Source organism: Achroia grisella, unplaced genomic scaffold (genome assembly GCF_030625045.1).
Source record: "Achroia grisella isolate CSIRO2021 unplaced genomic scaffold, CSIRO_AGI_Agris_v1 utg509, whole genome shotgun sequence".
Taxonomy (NCBI): domain Eukaryota; kingdom Metazoa; phylum Arthropoda; class Insecta; order Lepidoptera; family Pyralidae; genus Achroia; species Achroia grisella.
In genome coordinates, this window is record NW_026712902.1 from 857,134 (window position 1) to 884,949 (window position 27,816).

General features: G+C 34.1%; 1 protein-coding gene across 1 annotated transcript; it reads left to right on the forward strand.

The window, feature by feature from the left end:
* The first annotated feature begins 5,177 nt into the window (after positions 1–5,177).
* Positions 5,178–23,650, forward strand: LOC131846266 (piggyBac transposable element-derived protein 4-like). The gene is made up of 2 exons (XM_059195530.1): positions 5,178–6,308; positions 23,351–23,650. Exons 1-2 carry the CDS (start codon positions 5,178–5,180, stop codon positions 23,648–23,650), a joined length of 1,431 nt encoding a protein of 476 aa, XP_059051513.1.
* Positions 23,651–27,816: the final 4,166 nt, after the last annotated feature.

Consider the following 27,816-nt stretch of genomic DNA (forward strand, 5'->3'; position numbering starts at 1 on the left):
CTGTCGGCATCACTTCGAACAATTCCTCAGAATGCTGTGTGTGTATTTTATATATCAAGCGAATAACTCTCAGTGACTTGATGCCTTCGGACAGTTTGTTATTTCTGTACTTACAGATTTGCATTTGAGAAGTTAAGCTTTTTCTTTCATATAATTTTGTTACTGAAGCTGTAGTTTTTATATATTTTTATCTAGCTACTTGCTGACCCTATTTCATTCACCTTTCGTAATATTTTTCATTGCTACTCCGATCCTATTGGTCGTAGCGTAATGTTATATTATATAGCCTTCTTCGACAAATGGACTAACATTTTTTTCAATTCGAACCAGCAGTTCCTGATATTAGCGCGTTCAAACAAACAAACTCTTCAGCTTTATAATATTAATATAGACTTGTCAATTTATATTCACACAAAATTATAAATATGTAATGCTTCATGCCATAGTATAAAGCAAAATCGCTGTCGCTGTCTGTCCGTCCCTATATATACTATAAGATTGAAACGCATTTTAAAATATACAGCTGGCATTTTTAGTCGCTGCGACAGACGACGGACATTCAAAAGGTTATATAGCAGTGAAATCATAGTTTACGACGACGTAACATCTTAATCCTATGTAATGGCAACATGGATAAAACGCGCGTCACGCCGGGTGGTGTAAGTAGTTCATCATGTATAGCTTGCCATCATTACATAGTATAAAACAAAGTCGCTGTCGCTGTCTGTCCGTCCCTATATATGCTTAAATCTTTAAAACTACGCAACGGATTTTGAAGCGGTTTTTTTTAATGTATAGAGTGATTCGAGAGGAAGGTTTATATGTATAATATATGTACACTCGAGCGAAGCCAGGGCGAATAGCTTGTTTATTTATAAGACCATCACGCAAGTTTCTTCCTTATTATTGTTAGGTGTCAGCTTTCCAAACGAGCGGTGGAATAAAAAAAATATTAAGTTCAGTAGCATCAATAGTCAATAAGTGTACGGAAACCGTGAGTGCTGTATGTATGTCGCGAACTTTCGTTAAACAATCTAGTGACGGTAGATGAAGAAAAAACTGCTGTCACCTATCTACATTGACATCGCTGTTACTCCAGTCAGCTCGTGACCACGGCTAGTGCAACCTAGTCGAAACGTCGAGAGAGGTAAATACCTTTATTTGCCATAAAATTATTCGTGTTAAGACTCGGTTAATAATTTAAATAATGTATTTAACACGAAAGTTTAAAATTAACTATTCAAAAGTGCTTATACTAAGTTTATTTGAATAAAGATTATTTCTATTTTATACTACCTCCGCTTTGTTTGTGATATGAATGTAAAATAAAAGATCAAGTTAAATTCCAAACGGGATAGTTAGAGAAAATGTTAATAGTTCAACTATTTAGTTATTTGTTTTTATTGCGTTTCTTGTTAGATTTGTTAACTGAAGCAGCAAACTTATATACAACTAGCTGCACCCGCGACTTCGTCCGAATTTAACTTTATTTTTCTAAAATCAAGGATATTTTCTAAAATAAAAGTCATCTAAGTTACTCCTTCTTACATTAGCTACCTACCAAAAAAAGTCACATTAAAATCGGTCTAGCCATTTCAGAGATTAGCCGGAACAAACAGATAGACAGACAAAAACTGTAAAAAATGTTCTTTTGGTATGGTACATACACCAAAAGAACAATTTTTACAGTTTTTGTCTGTCTATCTGTTTGTTCCGGCTATACGGCTATAGTATTTATATTCATATGCATATAGTAAAAATGGTTATTTCAATATTACAAACAGACACTCCAATTTTATTTATATGCATAGATTCGAACTGGTTGACTGCGACATACTAAACTGAAGTGGCAATAGTCAGGGTACATAGCTTATAGGACAGATGGCAATTGGGGCAGTAAAGTCCTCGAGTGGCGACCGCGGACCGGAAGACGCAGCGTGGGAAGACCTCCAGCAATGTGGACCGACGATCTGGTCAAGATCGCTGGAAGACGTTGGATACGAGCAGCGCAGGACCGATCGTCGTGGAGTTTTTTAGGGGAAGCCTTAATTCAGCAGTGGACATCTTCAGAGCTGAATTAAGGCTTCCTCTAAAAAACTGATGATGATGACGATGAGTTAATTTAGTATTATATTAAGAGCGAGATATATTTATAATATTTAAGAATTGGTAGAGTGTTACAAAGTTATGGAGATGAAAAAGTAAAGCAACAATTTTATTCTTAATTACATTTTCAATTCGAACTGGTTAACTGCGACTTGTGATGAACATCGAATAGTTTAGCCAACTGTAATAAACTGTGAAACATTGTACACTATATTCCGATGTTCAATGCCGAATAATTATACAGTGTAAAACAAAGTCGCTGTCGCTGTCTGTCCGTCACGTATGCATCTATCTTTAAAACTACGCAACAGAATTTGATGCGGTTTTTATAATAGATAGAGTGATTCAAGAGGAAGGTTTATATGTATAATATATGTACACCCGTGCGAAGCCGGGGCGAGTAGTTAGTACTGAATATTTAATTAACTTTGAAATTAATCAATTAATTTCAAAGTTAATTAAATAATATAAGCAAATAATATTATCTATATGACGTAGGTAAAGCAAAAACTTTGTACCTCTTTTTATGAAAATTGAAGAAATAATAATAATCTCAGGACAATTCACACAGCGCTATCTAGACTCAAGTTAGCTAAAGCTTGTGTTATGGGTACTAGTATAACATTATCTGTGGTACTAGATAACTGATACAAATATATTGATTATTTTTCGTAAGTACATTACGAAATAAAATATCTATGTATTTGTATCAGTTGTCTAGTGCCCATAACACAAGCTTTAGCTAGCTTAACTTAGGTATATGTATGTAATATTATATTATCTGTGGTATATGTGAGTTGATGGCGCTGTGTGAATTCTCAAAAAATATCTATAAAATTTTTTTTCAGTGATATGGAATTAATAATTTCAGGAATAATATCTTAAGACAATTCACATAGCATCAAATATATTATATTTTTTATGTATCTACTTTTAATATTAAGGCAATAAAGAATTCTAAATTAAAAAAATAGCGTCATCTAGACATAGAAAACACCCAGGCCTATACAAACTAAGGCCGATAAAACAAAGAATTGGATCTATGTACCGAACTGGACGGTAGGGAAAAAAAAATATAATGTAAAAACTTAACGTTCATAAGCGGCTAAAATGTCCTATATGAATAAATGATTTTTGAATTTGAATTTGAATTTGAAACAATCCTACTCATGAATACAAAATATTGCTTGAACATTAACAAATAAATTCCAATTATAAAATCAATTCTTCTATAATTCTAAATCTAAATATATATAACTCAAAGGTTACTAACATAGTGATCTATCAACGCACAGCCCAAACCACTGGACGGATCGGGCTGAAATTTGGCATGCAGGTAGATGTTGTGATCTAGGCGTCCGCTAAGAAAGGATTTTGATTAATTCTACCCCCAAGGGGATAAAATTGGGGATGAAAGTTTGTATGCAACTTTGTCAATTTTAAACCGATCGGGCTGAGACTTTGCATGCAAAAAGCTACTATGACGTAGGCATCCCCTAAGAAAGGATTTTGATAAATTCCACCTCTAAGGGGATAAATTAACGCGAGCGAAGCCGCGGACAAAAGCTAGTAATTCTATATTTGTATTTACTAAATCGAGAAGCGATATTCGTAAAACAGATGGAGGCCCTAATAATCGTATTACAGCTTGTTGGGAAGTCAACGACGCAAGAGATCACAGGAATGGGAGATGTCAAAGGATGGGAGGGAAAGGGAGAGGGTTGGATTACCTATAGGGTGCTCCGTACAGCCATTTGAAGTAATACAACAATTATAATTGTTAGAGACGAAATTTAAATTATATTATTACACATAATTTAAATTTTTAAATATTTTTTTAAAGTCGGTAAGTGTAACGGATCGGTGACTGTATGGGTGTCTAAATGATGAAAACGCGTAGTTTATAATAATACTGGCTACTCGCCCCGGCTTTGCCCGGGTGTACATGTATTACACATGTAAACCTGCCTCTTGAATCACTCTATCTATTAAAGAAAACAGCTTCAAAATCCGTTGAGTAGTTTTAAATATTTAAGCATACGAGTACATAGGGACGGGAAAAAATAAAATAAAATCAATAAAATTTATAATAAATGATAGACCGTGTTGACAGAAAGAAAAGAAGTTTTTATTTATTTACTAGCTGTACCCGCGACTTCGTCCGCGTAAATAATGAAAAAATATTTAACTCAATTAACACGTTAAACGCCGATAGAAAAAAATAAAAATCGTAAAAATACTTTTGGTCGTAATTTGTTTATTATGTTACGATACGTATAGAAAATAAGTTTTATTCAATTCTGTACATGGGTTACATAGTTACAGTCAAATACATAGCTGAGGTCACCGGTGCACCCCATGGCGCACAAATACAGAAAATATATTTTACGGTACCCGGCGCCGCGCCGCCCACCCCGCCGGCCACCCGCTACACCAGTAGTGCGCTCGCGCTTACGGTGATAGAATGTGTGTTACTAGATCAATTACGTTCCTACTATCTTAGCTGTCATCATTTTCTTATTGAATAGTTAATGTGCGAGCCTTTAGATATGGATTTAGCTATGGAGGACTTCGAATTTACGCAGGATGAATGGAAGCAAATCAACGCGTCAGAAATTTCTTTTTCGATCGCTTCTATAAACAATGACGCTCTCGTAGAATCGGATAGTGAACCCATGCAATTACCGAAAAAGAAAAGACGTTTGGTTATCGCAAGCGATAGTGATAGTGACAGTGAGTCGGCTGAAAATTTTGTTACCGCCAATATAACGCAAAATGACCGTATTTCCTCAAAATGGTCGAGGCCAAAAAGACGACAGCCATCAGTGATTCCTTTCACCGAGTTCGAGGGTATGAAACCTCCATATTCTAATTTGCTGAAAGAAGCTGGCCCTGACCAGTATTATGATCTGTTGGTGCCTGAAGAAATTCTTGAAATGATTGCTGAGCAGACAAATTTGTTCGCAAGTCGAAACATCACAGCCAGGCAAACAAAGCCTGGATGAAGGTCTCATTCATGGAAGCCAACAAACAAGACAGAAATAAAACAGTTTCTTGGGCTGGTCTTGTTTATGGGCGTAGTAAAGCTGCCGAAATTAGCTTATTATTGGAGCAAAGACAAGATACTTGGACAAACTTTTCCAGCCACCGTTATGAGTAGGAACCGCTTCGAGTTACTACTGCAATACCTACACTTTAGCGACAATTTATCTGTCGACAGAAATGATCGTATTGCCAAAATAAGACCTTTAATCGATGCTCTCAATGCTACTTTCCAGAAATATTATTCGCCTAAAGAAGATGTTTGTGTGGATGAAAGCCAAGTACCTTTCAGAGGTCGAATAATATTCAGGCAATACAATAAAAGTAAGCGACACAAGTATGGCATGAAGCTATTTAAGTTATGTACTGTTCCCGGATATACTTGCAAACTTAATTTGTATAGTGGGAAAAACATTGACGCAATAAATACTACGCCAACAAAAGTGGTGATGGCACTATGTGAAAATATATTTGACAAAGGACACACGCTAGCAACTGATAATTGGTACACTAGCTTGCAACTGGCTTATCGGTTATTGGAGAAGCAAACCCATTTAATTGGCACATTGCGAAAAAACAGAAGAGGATTGCCTAAGGCTGTTGTTGATTCGAAACTGCAAAAAGGTGAAACAATGGCTATGGAGAATGAAGATGGAGTAACAGTGCTTAAATGGAAAGATAAGAGGGACGTGCTTATTCTGTCGACAAAGCTTTCCGACAAAATTGCTGTGGTGGTGAAAAAAGGCAAACAGATTCGTAAACCAAAAGTTATTTTGGATTATAATAAATCGAAAGGGTCTGTAGACATGAGTGACCAGATGGGTGCCTATTCTTCGCCATTGCGGAAAACCGTAAAATGGTACAGAAAATTGGCAATAGAACTACTTCTAAATACGGCAGTTGTAAATGCTTGGGTCATGTACAATGAAAATAAGCAGAGCAAATCTTCAATTGTCGACTTTAGGAGGGCTCTCATAAATTATTTGACTCGGCCAGCAGATTCCCAAGAAATAATTATCAATGAAAGACCTAAAAGACTCAAGCATGTTCTAAAATTAAAGGAAGGAAAAGTAAGAGACACGCGTCGTTTTTGCGTGCAATGTTATAAAGATTCAGTACAGGAATTTGGTCGTAAAGTAGCTAAGAATAAAGCTAAGAAAGTGAGTACGTACTGTGTGCAATGTAAGGGGGAGCCTCACTTTTGTCTAAAATGTTTCAATTATGTCCATCGCTAATATGTTGATGCTATAAAAGGTTTCTTATCTCATCTTTTACAGCATGTTTTGTCAAATATTATGGCTAATTATTTATATTTCTAATGGTTGTTTGTGATTATGCTTACTAATGAGAACTTTATTTTATTTTTCAGTAAAACTGATTTTTATGTTTGTATTTCATTAAAAAATAAAGACTGCTAATTTTCGTTTAAATAATAAAGACTAATTTGAATTATATATCCTGAATTTTTATTTTGGTTACTTTTTTCGCTATCTTTCATTTTTTCAATTCCTTACAAGGTATGTTTGTCCCACTGCGCAGTATAGTTCTACAGCGCCGTGCCGGTCACGGAGTACGAATAAAGTAACAGTCAGTATGGCCGGCGGCGAGAAAAAGTAGTTTGAATATGACTATACGTTGAGGTCACCGGTGACCCCCATGGCGCTATGATAGAGGAAGGGTGAGGTCACCGGTGACCCCCATGGCGTTTAACGTGTTAACACAATATAAGTCAAATAAATAAGTTTCATCGTTTTAGCTTCAAAAATGATAAAAAGTAAAAATAAATATTTAATCAATAGGCTAAAAAATAAATTTCAAACTTCTAGCTTTAAATATGACGATACATCTATATAACCTTGGATCTACCCTTTTAATCCTCTTGCAACCCTTTTTCACATTAAAAAGTAACCTATGTCCTTTCTCAGGATCTAGTCTATCTATGTCTGTTTCAAATTTCAATTTAAATCGGTTCAGTATTTTTGGCGTGTAAGCGAGACAAACAGATAAAGTTACTTTCACATTTATAATATCAGTAAGGTATTTAATAAACTAACCCTAAAAAGACAAAGAAAAAAGTTTAATCGTTCTAGCTTCCACAACCACACAAACAGCAAATTTCCACAATAACTTTCATTCTCTATTTTATTTTACTACCCCCCCTCCCCCTAAGAGTAAACATTTTACAAACATTGAATATCATATTTATTGATATTTAAACAACAGCCTAAAAATGAGTCTCAAACTTCTAGTTTTAAAAAATGACGATTCTTCCATACAGCCTACCATTGCAACCCCCTTACAATCCTTTTTTCACATTCAAAAGTACCCTATATTCTTTGTCCGGGTGTAAACTAACTGTGTACCAAATTTCATTTAAATTTTTATTTTGTTTTGGAGCGTAAGACTGACATAAAGACAAACAGAGTTACTTTCACAGTTATAACATTAGTGGGGTTTTTAAAAATCTACCCCAAAAGAACCAATGAAAATAGTTTCATCGTTCTAGTTTCAAAAATTACGAATTTACATAATAACTATCATCCCCTACTTTATTTTACCCCCTTAAGGGTAATTTTTTTACAAACAATGAATGTCATATTTATTTATATTTAATCAACAGCCTCAAAAATAAGTTTCAAGCTTCTAGCTTCAAAAATGACGATTTTACATAAAAACTTGCATCTCCTATTTTATTTTACCCCCTTAAGGGTATTTGTTTTTACAAACAATGAATGTCAATGTATTTATATTTAATCAACAGTCTCAACAATAAGATTCAAGCTTCTAGCTTCAAAAATGACGTGTTTACATAAAAACTTGCATCCCCTATTTTATTTTACCCCCTTAAGGGTAATTTTTTTACAAACAATGAATGTCATATGTATTTATATTTAATCAACAGTCTCAACAATAAGTTTAAGCTTCTAGCTTCAAAAATGACGAATTTACATAAAAACTTGCATCCCCTATTTTATTTTACCCCCTTAAGGGTAATTTTTTACAAACATTGAATGTCATTTTTATTTATATTTAATCAACAGTCTCAAAAATAAGTTTCAAGCTTCTAGCTTCAAAAATGACGATTCTTCCATACAATCTTTCATCCCCCCTTTTAACCCCTTACAACCCTTTTTTCGCATTAAAAAGTAGCCTATGTCCATTCTCAGGGTCTAGACTATCTGTATACCAAATTTCATTCAAATCGGTTTAGTAGTTTTGGCGTGAAAGCGAGACAGACAGACAGAGTTACTTTCACATTTATAATATTAGTTTTTGTCGCAGCACAAAAATATATTTTTATCGTTTCCGTACAAATAATAATTTTACAGTATTAATCTACAAACCAACATTTTGTTTCTTACAATCAGCTAAATAATTTAAATAGTTCCATAATATATGGCATAATGAAAAGGTCATTTATTTTATAAAAAAGACAGTTAGTTTTTATTTTAGTGAAAAATAAGAAAATTCTATTTTGATACAACAACCATATATTTATTAATACCTATACTTTATTAATTTTGTGTTAATGCTTTTTAAATAAACACCCACACATTATTTCTGTATAACCTACAAAAATGGGTAAATAATTTAATTTCGGATAGTGCCACACCACAACATTCTTTAAAAAATGTAAATAATAAAATTTGAAGAAATTGTGATTGTACTGAACAACTTAAAAAGAAAACTTAATAGTTTTTTTTTAAGTTGTTCAGAACAGGGAAACAACATTTGACATTTATTATTATTTAACATTGGATATTGACTTTAATTTTTGTAATTTATATTGTAAAACTTTAAGTTGGGCTAAACTGGGCTTGTATCCAGAGCCGTAAAACAAATTGATAAAAAAAATCGCCAAATTTGTCTCGCAATCGGCCAATTTCAGGTTTAAAGAAAAAACACATACACACGATATACGATTTTATCATAAAAAAGTGTCAAAAACAATATTTTCACTAAACGTCAACGTCATGTTTCCGGCAAGATCTTTCGTTTTACATTATGTTATCTGTGGTTTTGTTCTCTGTGATGGATACCTTATTGGCGCAAACGCACGCGATGTGTTGATTGGTTGTTAGCTAGTGAAATGAAAATATGACGAATAAGGATTCAACCGCATAAAGATAACCTTGTATTTCCATTTTGAACCCCTTACAACCCTTTTTTCGCATTAAAAAGTAGCCTATGTCCATCCTCGGCGTCTAGACTATCTGCGTACTAAATTTCATTTAAATCGGTTCAGTAGTTTTGGTGTGAAAGCGAGACAGACAGACAGACAGACAGACAGAGTTACTTTCGCATTTATAATATTAGTAAGGATTAATTACAATTATTTTATGGCGTTTAAATGGGAAAATGGGATAAGGAAGAAGCAGATGATGATGATACAAAAACAGGTTTCATGTGCTGAACAATAATAGTTAACTAGCATTTTATTCAAATAACGTATTGTCTACAAATGCAGTCGTGAAAATATAATTAACTAAATAATGGCAATATTCTCTGAGTGGCCCCTCATTAAAACACTCCAATTAGTATTCGCGGAGTATCTCCAGCATCCTTGGCTCATTTATTTATTAACTTTTCGGAATAGTCTAGAAGGCTTCATGTTTAGTGGAATGTTTAACCGAAAGTGATGGATACGTACAGGTTTGCATTTGTGCAATGTAATAATATTTTAAGGATTACCAACACAAGATACAGCAATAAAAATCTTCGTGATTCTTATATATATATACAATTCTATACATTATGCTTATACTAACTGTTCTCACATTTATAGGTAACTACAGCATACGTTGAGTTATTATATCGCTACTATTACACTATTATTTATTATTACAATATAACAATAAAAAAAAAATCAAATTCAAATCAAAATATCTTTATTCATGTAGGTCTATTACAGACTTATGATATGTCAAATTTACCGTCAGTTCGGAATGATTTCGAGATGAGAAGAACTGACAAGAAACTCAGCTCGTATTTTTTTTTAATGTTGAACATATTTACTATTTCATATAAATTCAAATTTGGGAAAATAGAGTGACCACCAGCATATGCTATATAAAAAAAAAGCACATCGATCCGGCTCACCACGCCGCCACAAGTTTTAACTTTATAGCGAGCATGACTGTTTCAAGTTACTCCACTACGTCATTTATATTGTACTGTACCAATCACAGTTTTCACCCAGTACAATATTTAATTTACATTAATATATAATAATAATCTCGAATCTGATCTGGATGAAGTTGATAATTTCCAGCTTATTAAATAATAATAATCATGACCATCATCATAAGAAGCACTAATAAAAGATAACGACTGAGGCTTTGAAGCCGGCTACCGCAAGGGAAACCCCAAGTAGACCCGTGTTTTGTGACACGGGTGTAGGTTTAAAAGGCCCTTTTAGAATCCATTAACACTCACCTTCACTACTTGCAGCTTCCCCCCAGGCCCAACTAAGATCGGGATGAGCCCATTTCTAATACAATTCACAGTGAATTTTTTCTAAAACCTATTATTTTAGTTTCTTAAGTTAGTTTCTAGCTGAGCCCGCGAATTTGTTGTTGCCACGCAAAATGACGATACATCTATATAACCTTTCATCCCCCCTTTCAACCCCTTGCAACCCTTGTTTTGAACCCTTGATTAAGACGTAGCCTACGTCCTTTGTTAGGGTCTAGACTATCTGTGTACCATATTTCACTTAAATCGGTTCAATGGTTTCGGCGTGAAAGCGAGACAGACAGAGTTACTTTATTAGTAAGAATGTCTTATTTTGTTAGTAAAACATCAAATAAACATTAATGTAGAATTCATTTAAACGCAACATCAACTTGTCGTAAAGTGTCAAAGGCCATTTCACGGCTGCCGTTCTAAATAAGGAAACTGGCTCGGCCGTAATCCTCTTAGTTATAAATAAATCAGTCATTAATGAATGATTTATGATTATTAAAAGTTGCTACAGCTGCCCGGAATATGGATGGATCGCTCTTTGTTTTATATTACGTCTTTCCGACCAAATTCCGAAAGGACTTTTCAATTTTATGTATCACTAGCTGTACCCGCGACTTCGTCCGCGTGGAATTATACTTTATTTTTCTGAAATAATAATTTCAAAATGTTAACATCTGTTCAGCCATTTCAGAGGTTAGCCGGAACAAACAGAACGACCGACAGACTGACAAAAATTCTAAAAAGTGGGTTTTGGTGTATATACCTTATTTATATTCATATGCGTGCAGTAAAAAACGGTTATTGCAATATTACAAACAGACACGCCAATTTTATTTATATGTATAGATAATACCGGCTGCCGTTCCCGGGTTTGCACAGATTTTTTATATTCATTCTCATTTACTAGAGGAATGTCTAAGTTGTTATAATTTTTGTTTCATTTTTTTATTTATTCGAACTTTAATTTTATTAACACACATTAAAAAAAACAGCCAAATTGAGACCTCCTATCGCGTACAAGCAGCAAGCAACAAAACGCAACGAAAAGGGAGCATTCTGATTGGAGCGCACACCCATCCAATTTAAATACGCAACCTAACGAACAGATTTTAAAAATCTATTCCATCGATGTGACGTACCTTCGTTCACTCCACCAAAATTGTAATTTATAATAGTACTAGCTTTTGCCCGCGGCTTTGCTCGCGTTACTAATACTCGGGTACTAATAACTGATAGATATATTTTTTTCTACTTACATAAGAGAAATCAATGGTAATCCGAATGAGTGGTAGAATAAAAAAATAGGGCTATTCAAAAGTGCTTATATTACATTTATTTAAATAGAGATTGTATCTTTTCTATTCTGTTTCTTTTATTTGATCTTTATGTTAAGTTTTTATTGCTTCTGTTCATTAAACACCCGTTATATGTATGTAGCGTACAAACAAACAAACATCCCATCAATTATAGTTATAGCACAGATAATATAATATTACATAGTTATAGTGAATGTTTGGCGAAACTAATTGGCGAAGTAATAGATTTTATAGTTAGTCTAGCTTTTGCCCGCGGCTTCGCTCGCGTTAATTTATCCCCTTAGCGGTGGAATTTATCAAAATCCTTTCTTAGGGGATGCCTACGTCATAGTAGCTTTATGCATGCAAAGTCTCAGCCCGATCGGTTTTAAATTGACAAAGTTTCATACAAACTTTCTATTTTAACCCCTTGGGGGTAGAATTACTCAAAATCCTTTCTTAGATAACTACGTCATAACATCTACCTGTATGCTAAATTTCAGCCCGATCCGTCCAGTGGTTTGGGCTGTGCGTTACTATACTACACTCTATAAATCACTACGTCAGTCACCTTTGAGTTATATATATGTAGATTTACCCATTAAATTGAAGAATATAAGCAAATTATATAATTTCTACAATCCGTAATCTACTGAAGCCATCATCTAGTACCATCTATTCATTCGAGCCGCATCACCACCTATCACCTCCTACTCCATTTTCTTAGTCAACTAAAAATAAACAGTCCGTCATCATTAAAATAAAATATACACATAATAGTAGAACGCTATTTATTTTATTAGAACAAAGAATTAGATTCACCTTAAATAATGTTCCTCCACCTAAATCTCATCAAAACCCCAAATTTCGTATTTAAAGGTAAAAAAGTGACGTAATTTACAAATAATTTGCGACAGCCATCCGCGTTTCACCGTCATCTTTGGCCTTAACCTTACAACGCAATAAATTGTTTGCAGTAGTGCGGAGCTGTTACAATGTTTTTTTTTAAACAATATGAGGGCTTCGGTAGTCTAGTGAATTTGCCCGGTATAATTGTTTGTAATAAAAAAAATATATATTTATATCAGTTATCTAGTACCCATAACACAAGCACTGCTTACCCTGAGACGATAATAATGATAAGAATAAAAATATGGCCTTATAATATATGGGTTCCACAAACGAACAACCTTATGGTACAACTAAAACCAATTGATTCCTGTTTTTTGGAATGAGGCACTAACAGTTTACGCTGGTGGAGCACTAGTGGATGATGACAAAATGAAGTCAGGTTACTTTAGAATTTAGTAATAAAGAAAAAATAAAAAAAATTTTGACTACAATTTTTTTTTGTGTATAATAATGGATTGGTGCTCCCGCCTGCGCTAACGGTTTACGCTGGCGGGGCACCAGTGGAGGATGATAAGATGAGCATGTGGTCAGGTCAGTTAGCACATCGTGACAAATTCACCAAGAATTTACCAGGGGGAACCGCGTGGAGGTCGACCTAACATGTTACATGCTAGCAATGGGATTATTAGTCCACATTATTAACAATCCCTTTCTCTCAGTCAGAGGCATTGCCAACTGTTCACGGCGTGATGCTCTCAATACTTGATATGCTCTAAATAAGTTCTACGTGGCACTTGTACGGTCAAAGTCTCTAGAATTATTTTTTCTTTTATTGCCGATATATCCATTCCCGGAGAGTCAATCAATAGATGATAATGATATATGATAGATAGATGATAATGGAATTGTGCCCCCGCCTGCGTTAAAGGTTTACGGTGCAGGGGTTTCAGTAGAGGATGCTTGGATGAATATGGATGAATATGAGGTTAAGTTAGTCGGTATTCATCATGATGGTTTCCACGGGAAACGCGTAGAGGTCAAGCTGACATGATCTGCATTATAAACAATCCCCCCCCCCCCCCCCCCCACTTAAACCACTTGGCTACGAGGCTTTTAGTAACATGTTTCAATAACAATTATAAATATTCACAAGTCTATTGATATCATCTGGATTCGAAGTCATGCTCTTTAAGTTTCAGGGTACTAAACCACTTGGCTACGAAGCTTTTAGTAACATATTTCAATAATTATGTTAATGACGAAGTTGTACTGCTGCTCGAGTTATATTCATCGTTCCGAGAATTAATGTTCAAAAACACAATGGCGCGTTGGTAATTTTTCCTTATTAATGCGTCTTTTCACTCATTTTCTAAGACGACCAGCAGCGGCTTTGTCTCTCGCACCATAAGGGAAATTGCTCGAATTTTTCCTTGCGAACACGGCCGGAATTTTTTTTCCAAGACCACTTTTTCTACGTCATTATCGCGGCATTTTCGTGGATCGCAGCGCTGCGGTTGTAAACGTAAGATGTTTTACATCGTGTTGGCGATTACAAGTGACAGATTAACCCTTAATCAAATTAAGCAATTGCCTAGGTCATCACGTCTGGGGAGGTACCAGAAGAAGCACAAAATAAATTGTCCTTAGGGCATCACGTCTCACTTTTGTGTCACCAAAAAAGTAGCATCACGTCACCAAAAACCACACAAAAAAGTTGAAATATTAAAATTAAAAATCTTAAAAATTGGAACAAGGACAAAGATGGTACAAGAAAGGCTCGATAATTTATGGATATTCTAGTTGACATACGGATAGGGGGGCCCAATGGCGTGGATCGCTTAGAGCAGTGGTTCCCAATTACTTTTTCCTGCGTACCACTTCAAAAAAGACCTCAAATCTTGCGTACCCTTTATTACAGCAATTACACTAATATTATGCGAAAGTTTGTGTGTGTGTGCGAGTATGTTTGTTACTTCACGCTCAAACGCCTAGACCAATTTGAATAAAATTTGGTGTACAGGTAGTTAACACCCTGGATTAATAGACAGGCTACATAACCCGCGGGGCACAGCTAGTGGTAAATAAAAAAAAGTTAGTTTAAATAACATTAATAATGGGTGACGGTTGGCGAGGGCAGCCGAATGACGAGATGCGGCAGGTGCGGGATAGCGCACAGTCGGTCATAGTGCTCCATGCTCCGTGCTTTTACGATGGTGATCGTTACAAAATAATATTTTGGAAATTGTTCTTGTTTTTACTGATAGCCGCACGTACTCCTTGATGCAACTTCACGTACCCCTGGGGGTACGGGTACCACTAATTGGGAAACACCGGCTTAGAGCATCAAGTAGTTTTAATTCACTGGTGCTTACAGGAACAAAGACACGTCTATTACTCTCGTTTTTAGTCGTTTTGTATTGCCTCGATGGTCTAGTGGTATAGTAACGACCATCGGAAAGTAAGGCGCCGCGCCGTGCCTTGTCGCGGGTTCAATTCTCCAGTACAAACATTTGCATTCATGAGTATGATTGTTTGTATCGGTCTGGTTATTTCTTATGTATAGTATATATGTTTTTATAAAAAAAAGGTATCTATCTAATATTTCCCATATTAGGCTGAAGTCCACACAGTCCCTGGAAACTATCGCTGTCTGTAAGAGATTGCTTCTTGCGATAAGACAGCCTTTTGTACTTCCATATCTCTTTTCTGTATAATTCTTATGTATTAATTCAATAAAGAGGTGCAATAAAGAGTTTATAAATAAATATACTTTTACAAAAAAAAAAATATCAAACCATCTAGTAATACTACCCGTATTAGGCCGAACTCCACACGGTGTCCCCTGGAAATCTTCATGAGAAATTCCTGGTAAATTTCAAGGTGAATTCATCACGATGCTCAACTAACCTAACATCATGTTCATCCTGTCATCCTCCACTGGTGCACCGCCAGGGTATATCATTAGCACAGGCAGGTACGCCATTCCATTATCATCCATAAAAAAAATCACTCGCACCTCTTACCCTGTAATTACACTGCCTAATCAGCACAGTACAACCGTAACATAAGTACAAAACCACTTACTGTCCAGACAATGTGTTTTGCTATCTTCGCCCGGCGCGGCGGCGTTTCTTTGAGTTATGGCGTCCGGTCCGGCCCGGTCCGGCGCGGCGGTCGGTACGGTTTTTGTGAATACGTTATCACCCGTACTATTGGAGTTGCTGAAAATTTATCGCGGTTGGATGCTTTTTGTGCATAAATTTCTTTGCACGATTTTACAAATCTGACTCGGAATTTATAGTGGTTGATTTTTTCCGGATAAAATATAATAATATTACATCTATTTTTAACCGACTTAGAAATAAGATGTGGTTCTTAAATGGGTTGTATTTTTTTTATATTTATTGTCTTAGAATTCCGTCATGTATTGACACGATTTGGAAAACCCTAGGGTACTGGCACTAATAGTCGGCCCCGCACCAGTACTCAGCCTTTTTCGGTTTAAAACCAATAGGAATAGCGCTATAACAGAAAATACCTAATCAAATTATTTTAAATTGCTTCTATGACTTCTCATTGGTAGAATTAAATCCAAACATAATAGCTACATGGCTGCGAAGTACATTAAATATGAATCTATTTCGACGTCATCGGCTGACGAGGCGACATGCGGCGTGCGCGCCATTTTTTTATTAGTGAGAAGCGTTCACAGAAATGGTAATTTATTTCATTTTTTTGTTAGTTTTAGACCACATTGTATTAAAATTTACATTAATTAATAGTTTTGGCATTCTAATCAATGAAAAGTATCATGTTTTTCTTAAGAATTATTAAATAATGAAGTGGCCGACTACTGGGTTCCATTTTTATATACATTATCTAGTACTCAACCACCCCTGGTTGACTACTGGTTTTAACGCTGTTTGTCAAAAACCCAATAGTCGGCCACTAAAATAGTTAGAGTTTGTTACCTGGCTGAGTACTGGTGAAAGTAGACCCAGTATTCACCCGTCCATATTTAAATTGCTTTTATATAGTTTTTTATACAAAAAAAAGAAAAAAAGCATGATCTAGATTCTACCAAAAGTAAAGCGAAGGAGACTACAAAGAAGAAAAATTATGAATATGATAAGGAATTTAGTGTAAAATGCACAAAGACAGGCTGTGATTTAGTGGGAATCAAAAGAAAATAAAATTAAAATTCTCAGTAATATACTTCTATCTCCTGAAACTCCTGACACAGAAACCTGTAAGGAAGATAAGCTCCTAAAAAAATTGTTTATCGGCGACTTTTACAAAGAAGAAGAAGAAGAAGAAGAACTTGTAATCTTTTTAAATACTGATGTTACTAAAGAAGTTTCTGACTGATTTAAATATAAGTTAGATAGGTATTTGATTGTTGTGATTGTTAGGGCACAGTTAAGTCCTTTTAGGTTCTATGACCGGACTAATTGTTTATTAATGTTCTTAATCTTTAAGCTTAAAACTATTGATCTTAAGAGAGGCTGACCACTGGTGGCAATATGGCTGAGTACTAGTTTTTGGCGGCTGAGCACTGGTGAAAAGTGCCTTATTTTGTTAAAAAGTATTTTTCACTTTATTAAAGGATAAATTTGTAACTTTTGTTAATTTTGTAACAAAGTTTAATAAATGAGTAAGTTAAATTATACAAAAGACTTTCAATTTACTCTTTCTAATATTTTCTTATATAAGTTTGAACCCAGACTTACCACTAAAAGGCTGACTACTGGTGCCAGTACCCTATACTTATATTAAATCTAAATAGGTAATTCAAAGGTGACTAACATAGTGATCTATCAACGCACAACGCAAACCACTGGACGGATCGGGCTGAAATTTGGCATGCAGGTAGATGTTAAGATGTTAGACATCCGCTAAGAAAGGATTTTGATTAATTCTACCCCCAAGGGGTTAAAATAGGGGATGTAAGTTTATATGAAACTTTGTCAATTTTAAACCGATCGGGCTGAGACTTTGCATGCATAAAGCTACTATGACATAGGCATCCCCATAGAAAGGATTTTGATAAATTCCACCCCTAAGGGGATAAATTAACGCGAGCGAAGCCGCGGGCAAGCTAGTTTAACTATAAAATCTATTACTTCACCAATTAGTTTCGCCAAACATGCACTATAACTATGTAATATTATGTTATCTGTGCTATAACTATGTAATATTACATATATTATCTGTGCTATAACTATAATGGATTGAATGTTTGTTTGTTTAGTACGCTACATACATATAACGGGTGTTTAATGAACAAAAGCAATAAAAACTTAACATAAAGATCAAATAAAAGAAACAGAATAGAAAAGATACAATCTCTATTCAAATAAATGTAATATAAGCACTTTTGAATAGCCCTATTTTTTTATTCTACCACTCATTCGGATTACCATTGATTTCTCTTATGTAAGTAGAAAAAAATATATCTATCAGTTATTAGTACCCATAACACAAGCTTTAGCTAGCTTAACTTGGGTCTAGATGGCGCTGTGTGAATTGTCCTGAGATTATTAGTATATTATTGTTATGTTTATTCATAAATGAACTTTTTATAATAAGATTTTTCGGTCATATTGACGGCCTCGGTGGTCTAGCGGTTTAGCATACCATACTTCCGAAGGTCGCTGGTTCGATTAATCTCACAAACATACATGAGTATTATTTGTTTCAGTCTGAGTGTTCCATATATGTTATGTATGTATTCACAATAAAAATATATAAGTACTTATATCAGTTATATAAATACATAGATATATCTTGGCAAAACGCATAAAACAAGCTCTGCTTAGCTTGGGACTAGATGACATGGAATCATCTACTCCCAATAAATAAATTCAAAAATCATTTATTCATGTAGGACATTTTAGCCGCTTATGAACATCAAGTTTTTACATTATATATTTTTTTTCCCTATCTAGAATTTTTTTCTTCCCTAAATAGAAATAATCTTTATTCAAATAAACTCATTACAAGCACTTTTGAATAGTCATATTGATTCTACCACTCATTCGGAACGATTCATCACAAGAAGAATGAACAAGAAACTTGTGTGTTACTCTTTTGAATAGATGTTTTTTTTTATATAAATAACTAGCTACTAGCCTACTCGGGTGTACATGTATTATATATATAAACCTTCATCTTGAATCACTCTATCTATTAAAAAAAACCGCTTCAAAATCCGTTGTGTAGTTTTAAAGATTTAAGCATACATAGGGACGGACAGACAGCGACAGCGACTTTATTTTACACTATGTAATAATCACAGTATAACAAGTAAGAGGCAAGCGATAATCAACATAGAAATCGCTACGCACTCATTACTAGTGTAACCAGATAATATTTTCAGCGCCAAGTCGTGAATTGTCCAGGCCTATTATTGTTATAAGCCCTCATAATTATGCTGAACTCATTCTACGTTTCACGCATTTTAATACAGGAAATTGTGTTTGTATTTTTAGTACATTAATTTTGCTCGCTTCCTGCTTTTTTCATGTAATGAAGTCTAGCGCGATTAAAGCGGTTTTCCTTTGTTTTCAGAATAAACACAGCCCGTCATCCTGTTGTGTCAGATACTGGGTTTTACAACCGAATCTATTCTTGTTTGGACCGTCAACCGAAATTCCTCAAATTCTAAATTCAAATTCAGAAATAATTTATATTTGAAAATAACAAAAAGGTTTTTTTTTAAATTCCTCAAATTCTAAATTCAAATTCAGAAATAATTTACATTTGAAAATAACAAAAAGGTTTTTCTTTTTAAATTATTCAAATTCTAAATTCAAATTCAGAAATAATTTATATTTGGAAATAACAAAAAGGTTTTTTTTTAAATTCCTCAAATTCTAAATCGAAATTCAGAAATAATTTATATTTGAAAATAACAAAAAGTTTTTTTTAAAAATTCCTCAAATTCTAAATTCAAATTCAGATATAATTTATATTTGGAAATAACAAAAAGGCTTTTTTTTTAATAATTCCTCAAATTCTAAATTCAAATTCAGATATAATTTATATTTGAAAATAACAAAAAGGTTTTGTTTTAAATTTCCTCAAATTCTAAATTCAAATTCAGAAATAATTTTTATTTGAAAATAACAAAAAGGTTTTGTTTTAAATTTCCTCAAATTCTAAATTCAAATTCAGATATAATTTATATTGGGAAATAACAAAAAGGTTTTTTTTTAAATACCTCAAATTCTAAATTCAAATTCAGAAATAATTTATATTTGGAAATAACAAAAAGGTTTTTTTTTTAAATTCCTCAAATTCTAAATTCAAATTCAGATATAATTGATATTTGGAAATAACAAAAAGGTTTTGTTTTAAATTTCCTCAAATTTTAAATTCAAATTCAGATATAATTTATATTTGGAAATAACAAAAAGGTTTTTTTTAAGCCGGGATGTGAAATTCCAGGTCTTTTACATAGTTTTATTGGACACACAACTATATTTTTTGTTACACTAAAACCTAGAAGAGTAGTTTTCTAAGGGATATCTACTTCATGTTGGTGTTTACATTTTACCATTCTTAACCTACTTCTATTACATACATACATACATTTCTATGCTGAGTGTCAGCCATGTTGCCAACCATATGTAGAAATAATATAAGATGAATTATTGTAATTGTTCTAAGTGTGTATGTATGTATGTATATATGTATATGAGTGTGTGTGTGCATATGTGTATATACATACGTATATATATATATAAATATAGTATATATGTGTAAAGTGTACAATTGTCAAATGTGTATATGTAATAATGGTTGACAATAAATGTTTTTCTTTCTTTCTTTACATTTTTTATACTACTGCTATTATACTTATTACTATTTATTTCTAATGCTTATCTAATGGCTGTATATCCACAGAAGACCGAAGAGATGGCTCCTAGGACAAAGAATTAGTCTAGCTATTCAAAGAGGAAACGCTGCCAGTATCTTCGGAACTTTGCCTAAAGAGACTCCTTTTGATATACATTTTAGTTATTATATTACATTTTTAATTTTAGATCCTTAGTTGTACAATTAAGATATATAAATAAATGTTCGTTCGTATATTAAAGAAACAATTATTTATTCATGTAGGACATTTTAGCCGCTTATGAACGTCAAGTTTTTACATTAGAATTTTTTTCCCTACCGTCCAGTTCGGTATATAGATCCAATTGAGAAGAACTGGCAAGTAACTCAATTGAATAACTTTTTTTTAAAGCCAGTTTATTTACAATGTATATTTATATAGGTGTCTATGTCTAACATTAAATGAAAATCCCGTGCATGAACAACTATTGCCATACATGCTCGTCATTAAAGTAATCGTTTAGAGAGTAATTAAAAAAAAAAATTCAAAATTCAAAATATCTTTATTCATGTAGGTGTATTACAGACTCTTATGATATGTCAAATCTATCGTCAGTTCGGAATGTTATCGAGATGAGAAGAACTGACAAGAAACTCAGCTCGTATTTTCTTCAAATAATAGTGGAACATGTTTATGATAAATACAGTTATTAAAATTCTAATTTGGGAGAATAGAATGACCTCCAGCATATGCTATCGCAAAGAACAATTTAATCAGTGTTCACAACCTGAACAGACCAGTCCCCACAAGCAGCACCCGTTCACGAGTATGACGTATGAGCCAGCCATCATTGTACTCAACCATATTTGAGGGAGCACTTCGACCCGGCCCACCACGCCGCCACAAGTTTGAACTTTATAGCGAGCATGACTGTTTCAGGTTACTCCACTACGTCAATTATATTATTTACAGCATAGGCTGTACCGATCACAGTTTTCACCCATTACAATATTAAATTTACATTATTTAATTTGCATAATAGGCTTTGCTCAGTAAAAAGTAAAGCGTGTAATTATAATTCGTATTACAAAATGTAAGAGCAATTTATCATTTTTAATTATATTGTAATGTAATTAATAAAATGCTTCATAATGGTCACATGGACTTTGATCTGTATAACAAAACATTTGTGCCCCTTTTTATGATAATTGCTCGAACGTAGGTGTATGAAATTTCGCAAACTTATCTATACATATAAATAAAATTGGAGTGTCTGTTTCTATATTGAAATAACCGTAATTACTACATGCATATGAATATAAATACGGTGCATGCACCAAACATTTTTTACAATTTTTTTCTGTCTATCTGCTAGTTCCGGCTCATCTCTGAAATGGCCGGACCGATTTTGACGGGACTTTTTTGGCAGGTAGCTCATGTCATAAGGAGTAACTTAGGCTACTATTATTTTAGAAAAATAAAGTTAAATTCCACGGGAACGATGTCGCGGGTACAGTCAGTAGTTTCTATATATACTAGAGTGGAAAGAGAAGGAGTGCAGAATACTAACTTTTTTTTTAAATATCCGTCTTCTTCTGTCTGGCCTTAGTTCCATTTATTTGGGGTCGACTCCTCTGGTCAATGTATGGTAGAACGATAGGCAGGTAATAGTTTTTAAATTATGTCTCGTACCTGTATGGTTCTGCGGATTTCTTGGGCTTCAGGGTCTCGAAGATATCTTCGCTAGCTTTCCAGTTTCACAGTAGGTTTAACACAGTTCTAATTTATTTCAATTCACAACAAATGCGCGCGCGTCATGGCCGCTGTACGGTCAGTTCAGTACTTTCCCTAACATTTTGGTAGCAGAGCGTAGTTTCCCTAACAGTAATATTGTTTATCTTTCATTAAAGGTGTGTCGAGTTTGAGATTATCATCATCATCGCAGCCCGGAAGACGTCCACTGCTGGACATAGGCCTCCCCAAAGATCTCCACGACGATCGGTCCTGCGCTGCTCGCATCCAATGCCTTCCAGCGATCTTGATCAGATCGTCGGTCCATCTTGTTGGAGGCCTTTCCACGCTGCGTCTTCCGGTCCGAGTTAGTTAGGTAGTTAAATTATAGAAAACAGAAGCATAAAATATTTCATATTTATATAAAATTTAGGTAATAATATATACCCGAACATTTTTTTTCTATAAATATTATACATACATAATATACAGAGAAAATACCCAGACTGACACAAACAACTATACTCATGAATAGTAATTTTAACCGTGTGAGGAATCGAACCCGCGACTAAAGAAGTAAGGCGGTGTACTAAACCACCAGACCATCGAGGCCTTATGTGAAACAGACGAAGTCGAATTTCTGCAGTGTACTTAAAGTACCGTAATTGCACTCAGGCGAAGTCAGGCGTATAGATAGTTTATAATAATATTATGTGGATGCCATACACAAGACTGTTTTGGTTTACTTGGAGCAGTGGTTCTAAAACTTTCAGCGATGCGTTATTTTTTGTTTTTTTTTTTTGGTGTACCGTATTAATATTCATATGCATGTAATAAAAAACGGTTATTTCAATATTACAAACAGACACTCCATTTTATTTATATGTAATAAATGGCATAACAGAAAACAAATTTTCACAAATGGCCCCCATTTGTGTTTTGGAGTTGTACCAAATTGGAGTGTCTGTTTCTCGGACTTATTCAGCTGTTTGAAGAATTGACTCTCGGACTATTTCAGCTTTTTGAAGACTTGTCTCTCGGACTATTTCAGCTGTTTGAAGACTTGTCTCTAGGGCTATTTCAGCTGTTCGAAGACTTGTCTCTAGGACTATTTCAGCTGTTCGAAGACTTGTCTCTCGGACTATTTCAGCTGTTTGAAGACTTATATCTAAGACTATTTCAGCAGTTTGAGACTTGTCTTTCGAATGATTTCAGACACGTCGATGGACCACGTGGTCCGTGGGCCACCGAGTCGACGGACCACGTGGTCCGTGGGCCACTGTTTGAGAACCACTGGTTTCCAGGCAGCTTAATGTAATTAATTAGCAGTGTTTCATGTTTCAGTACATTGCAGTGGATATGCGACCAATATAATCAAGGAGGCCATTTATATAATTTGTTTTTAGTACACTACATTTGAAAATAGACCTTAATGCTCTAGTATTTAATTTTCAATTCGTCTGTACATGTGAATCTAGAGAAATAATGAAGAAATATATTCTTATATATACATATATATAAGAATACATTTCTTTTAGAAAAAAAAAATTATATGAATATTTTTTTTTTTAGTATATTTACGATATATATACATATATATATATATCGTAAGTATACTAAAATATCATTGGATGACCCCTGTGGTCTAGCGGTTTAGCACACCGTCTTCCGATGGTTGCGAGTTCGATTCCTTTATCTTAATCTATACATATAAATAAAATTAGAGTGACTGTTTGTAATACTGAAATAACCGTTTTTTACTACATGCATATGAATATAAATACGGTACGTACACCAAAACAACATTTTTTAAAATTTTTGTCTGTCTGTCAGTCTGTTCTGGCTAATCTCTGAAATGGCTGCACCGATTTTGACGGGACTTTTTTGGCCAGATAACTGATGTAATAAGAAGTAACTTAGGCTACTTTTATATTAGAAAAATAAAGTTATATTCCACGCGGACGAAGTCGCTGGTGCAACTAGTGAAGAATATATACATATGTTTGGCCTAAGTATAAAATAACCTCGGTAGTTAGTTACCTAGGTAGCGGTTTAACACATAATATACATAGATAACGTTCAGACAGACAAACATTCAGAACCGAGCAGCCAGAATCATTGGTAATCAACGTCTTTGTGACTCGACCCATTGGCTTTGCGGCGAGATATTGCATCTCTGTGCATTTTCTACCGCATATATCACGGGGAGTGTTCTGAGGAATTGTTCGGATTAATACTGCTGCTGAAACTGCTGAGTGTCACCACCGTACCACCCGCCAAAAACTAAAATACCATCCTGATCATCTGGATGAATGGCGGTCCTACACAGTGCGGTTTTCTAGAAACTTTTTGCCTCGCACAACCATATTGTGGAATCACCTTCCAGCAATGGTATTTTTGATACGATATAGAAACCTTCAAGAAAAGAGCTTATTCCTTCCTAAAAGGCCGACAACGTACTTGCAATTCCCCTGGTGTTGCGAGTGCTCATGGGCGGCGGTAATCACTTACCATTAGATGAGCCGCATGCTCGTTTGTCCCCTGTGTTATAAAAAAAATCATACTCATGAATGTTTGTAAAATGTTTGCACCGTGCAAGGAATCGAACCCGTGTCCACCGTAATTAAGGCATTGTACTAAACCACTAGTCCATCGAGGCCGTCAAGAAATGTAGGTTACATTTATTCTCAATACTGACTGAATATTTTTTCCAACGCTGGCAAGTATTGTACAAGTGGGATGGGCGAGCGACAGTAATTGATGGAAATGGGTGGGACAGACGATCTGTCACTGCTGATGCTGCTGTCTACTGCCATCAGGGTCTTAAGGATAATAGCAACGGTATTCTTGCTACCAATATACGGCATATACAGGGTTGCCAGCCATCCGTCCAGGTTTCCCAGGATTTGTCATAGTTTAGACCGGATCCGGTCCGGGGGCGTCCATTTTTTAGGTCTAATAATTAAAATACATTATAATACTTTATATTAATAAATTGTGTTTTATTTGGAAAACAAAAAAAAAACAAAATTATTAAAACATTTTGTAATAAACTATTTAAGTAATATTATTATAAATTGTTTTAATAATTTTGTTTTTTTTTTGTTCTTCAAATAAAACACAATTCATTAATGTATTTTAATAGATTAGGTAATATAGGTAGATTCTCTTTTGTTAGTCGAGCGATCTACTGTATGAAGAGTCGTGACTCATTAAGAGAGAAATTCAAAGAGGCAAATATTCTCACCGTTGCTTCTCAATTTATATATTCAAATATCCTATATGTTCATAAAAATCTTGACTTATTTCCAAAAAACAGCAATATTCATAATATTAATACTAGATTTAAAGACAAACTTGCTGTCCCCAAGTATCGTTTAGAAAAAGTCAATAGGTCTTTTATGGGAATAGGTATAAAAATTTACAATAAGATACCAAAGGATATGTTGGAATTACCCTTAAATAAATTCAAAACATCTGTTAAATCATATTTACTGAGCAAAGCCTATTACTCACTACACGATTACTTGAATGACGAGTGTGCATGACAATAGTAGTTCATGCACTGAAATTTCATTTAATGTTAGACATAGACACCTATATAAAAATACATTGTAAATAAAATGGCTTTAAAAAAAAAAGTAATTCAATTGAGTTTCTTGCCAGTTCTTCTCAATTGGATCTATATACCGAACTGGACGGTAGGGATAAAATAAAATTATAATGTAAAAATTTGACGTTCATAAGCGGCTAAAATGTCCTACATGAATAAATGATTTTTAAATTTGAATTTAAATTTGAATTTAGGTACATTTTAGGTATAATAGGTAGATTCTGTTTTGTTAGGTACATTTAAAGTTATAACAAAAAATTACTACTTATTTATTTATAAATATTTTTTATTTCAATGACTTTGTTTAAAAAAAGCGTGTTGACATATCTGGGCTCGGGATTCTAAAATCCGAGGTCTTCACGCGTCTTGGCCCTGTTTCCAAATTTTAGAGATGGCAACCCTAGACATACAGAGACAATACTAATACATTATACTATTATTAGTACAGGGTGGCCCAGAAGTCACTTTACATTTTGAAAATGAAATAACTTTTTTTCTATTAATATATTTCTTTTTCTCTTTTCAGAATTAAAAAATATAATCCCTGGAAATTTTTATCATGGATAAGTTTACAACAGAACAACGAGTGAAGATTTCAACAGCATTTGTTGAAAACGCTTCACTAAGTTCCTTATTGCAGGCCTACTAGGGGGATGTCGAACATTAAAATGGCGCATATACGATCTTTGCGTTGCAACAATTAACCATCCATTTTCAAAGTAAAATTCAATTATCTTCACTCGTTGTTCTGTTGTAAACTTATCCATGATAAAAATTTCCAGGGATTATATTTTTTTATTCTGAAAAGAGAAAAAGAAATATATTAATAGAAAAAAAGTTATTTCATTTTCAAAATGTAAAGTGACTTCTGGGCCACCTGTATATTGTAAAAATATCGCACAGCAAGCAAATGGTACTTGAATAAAATAACGTTTCCAACACACTTGCTCGTAATTTTTTTACAATTTTATTGTGAGATATCCTGGGAAACTTGTATAACCAATAATGATGTTCATTGATCAAAAATCATCTTTGGTAACACAAGTTTTTCGTTGTTACCATAGTAACAGTTATACTTGCTGCATAATAAATTACCTACAGTTAGCAATCTCTGTTCAAAATTGTTCACAAACAAACTGGCTGATAAATGTGTTTACTCATTGAAAGATTATTTTGAATACAAAATTAAATAGACTCGGTGGTCTAGTTGTTTAGCACACCATTTTAGTTCTTAGGCTCGCAGGTTCGATTTCTCGTACCTTGCAACAAATGTATTTCTTTATTTGTTGTATCAGTCTAGATGTTTTCTACGTAATATACCTAGAGTATGTTATTATTTACAAAAAAATGTATCTAAATTTTCTATCAGATGTCTGGTACCCATAAGCTCCTAACATTCCTAAGTTAAGTTTAGGAGATGGCGCTGTAACTCATACAGGGTTGTTATTATTATTGTAATACATCGACAGACGACCTCGGTGGTCCAGCGGTCTAGTGCACCGCATTACGACCGATGGTCGCGGGTTCGATTCCTCGCACGGTACAAACATTTGTATTCATGAGTGTGATTGTTTGTATCGGTCTGGGTGTTTTCTATGTATAATATGTATGTATATGCAAAAAAAATATATATGTATATGTATCAATTATCTAGTACCCATAACACAAGCTTTAGCTAGCTTAACTTGGGTCTAGATGGCGCTGTGTGAATTGTCCTGAGATAAATTAAATAAATAAAAATAAAAATACATATATGAAAAAAACTATTACGTATATATAATATAGTTATATATATGGATTTATTTTTAGATTATATTTTGGGGGAACTAAATATAACTCTATACTAGTACAATACATTCAGTTCGCGTTAT

Coding starts and splice junctions, on each gene's coding strand:
- LOC131846266 (XM_059195530.1), top strand. CDS start 5,178: ATGGGCGTAGTAAAGCTGCCGAAATTAGCTTATTATTGGAGCAAAGAC. Junction 6,309..23,350: donor CTAAGAATAAAGCTAAGAAA/GTGAGTACGTAC, acceptor GGACTATTTCAG/CTTTTTGAAGACTTGTCTCT.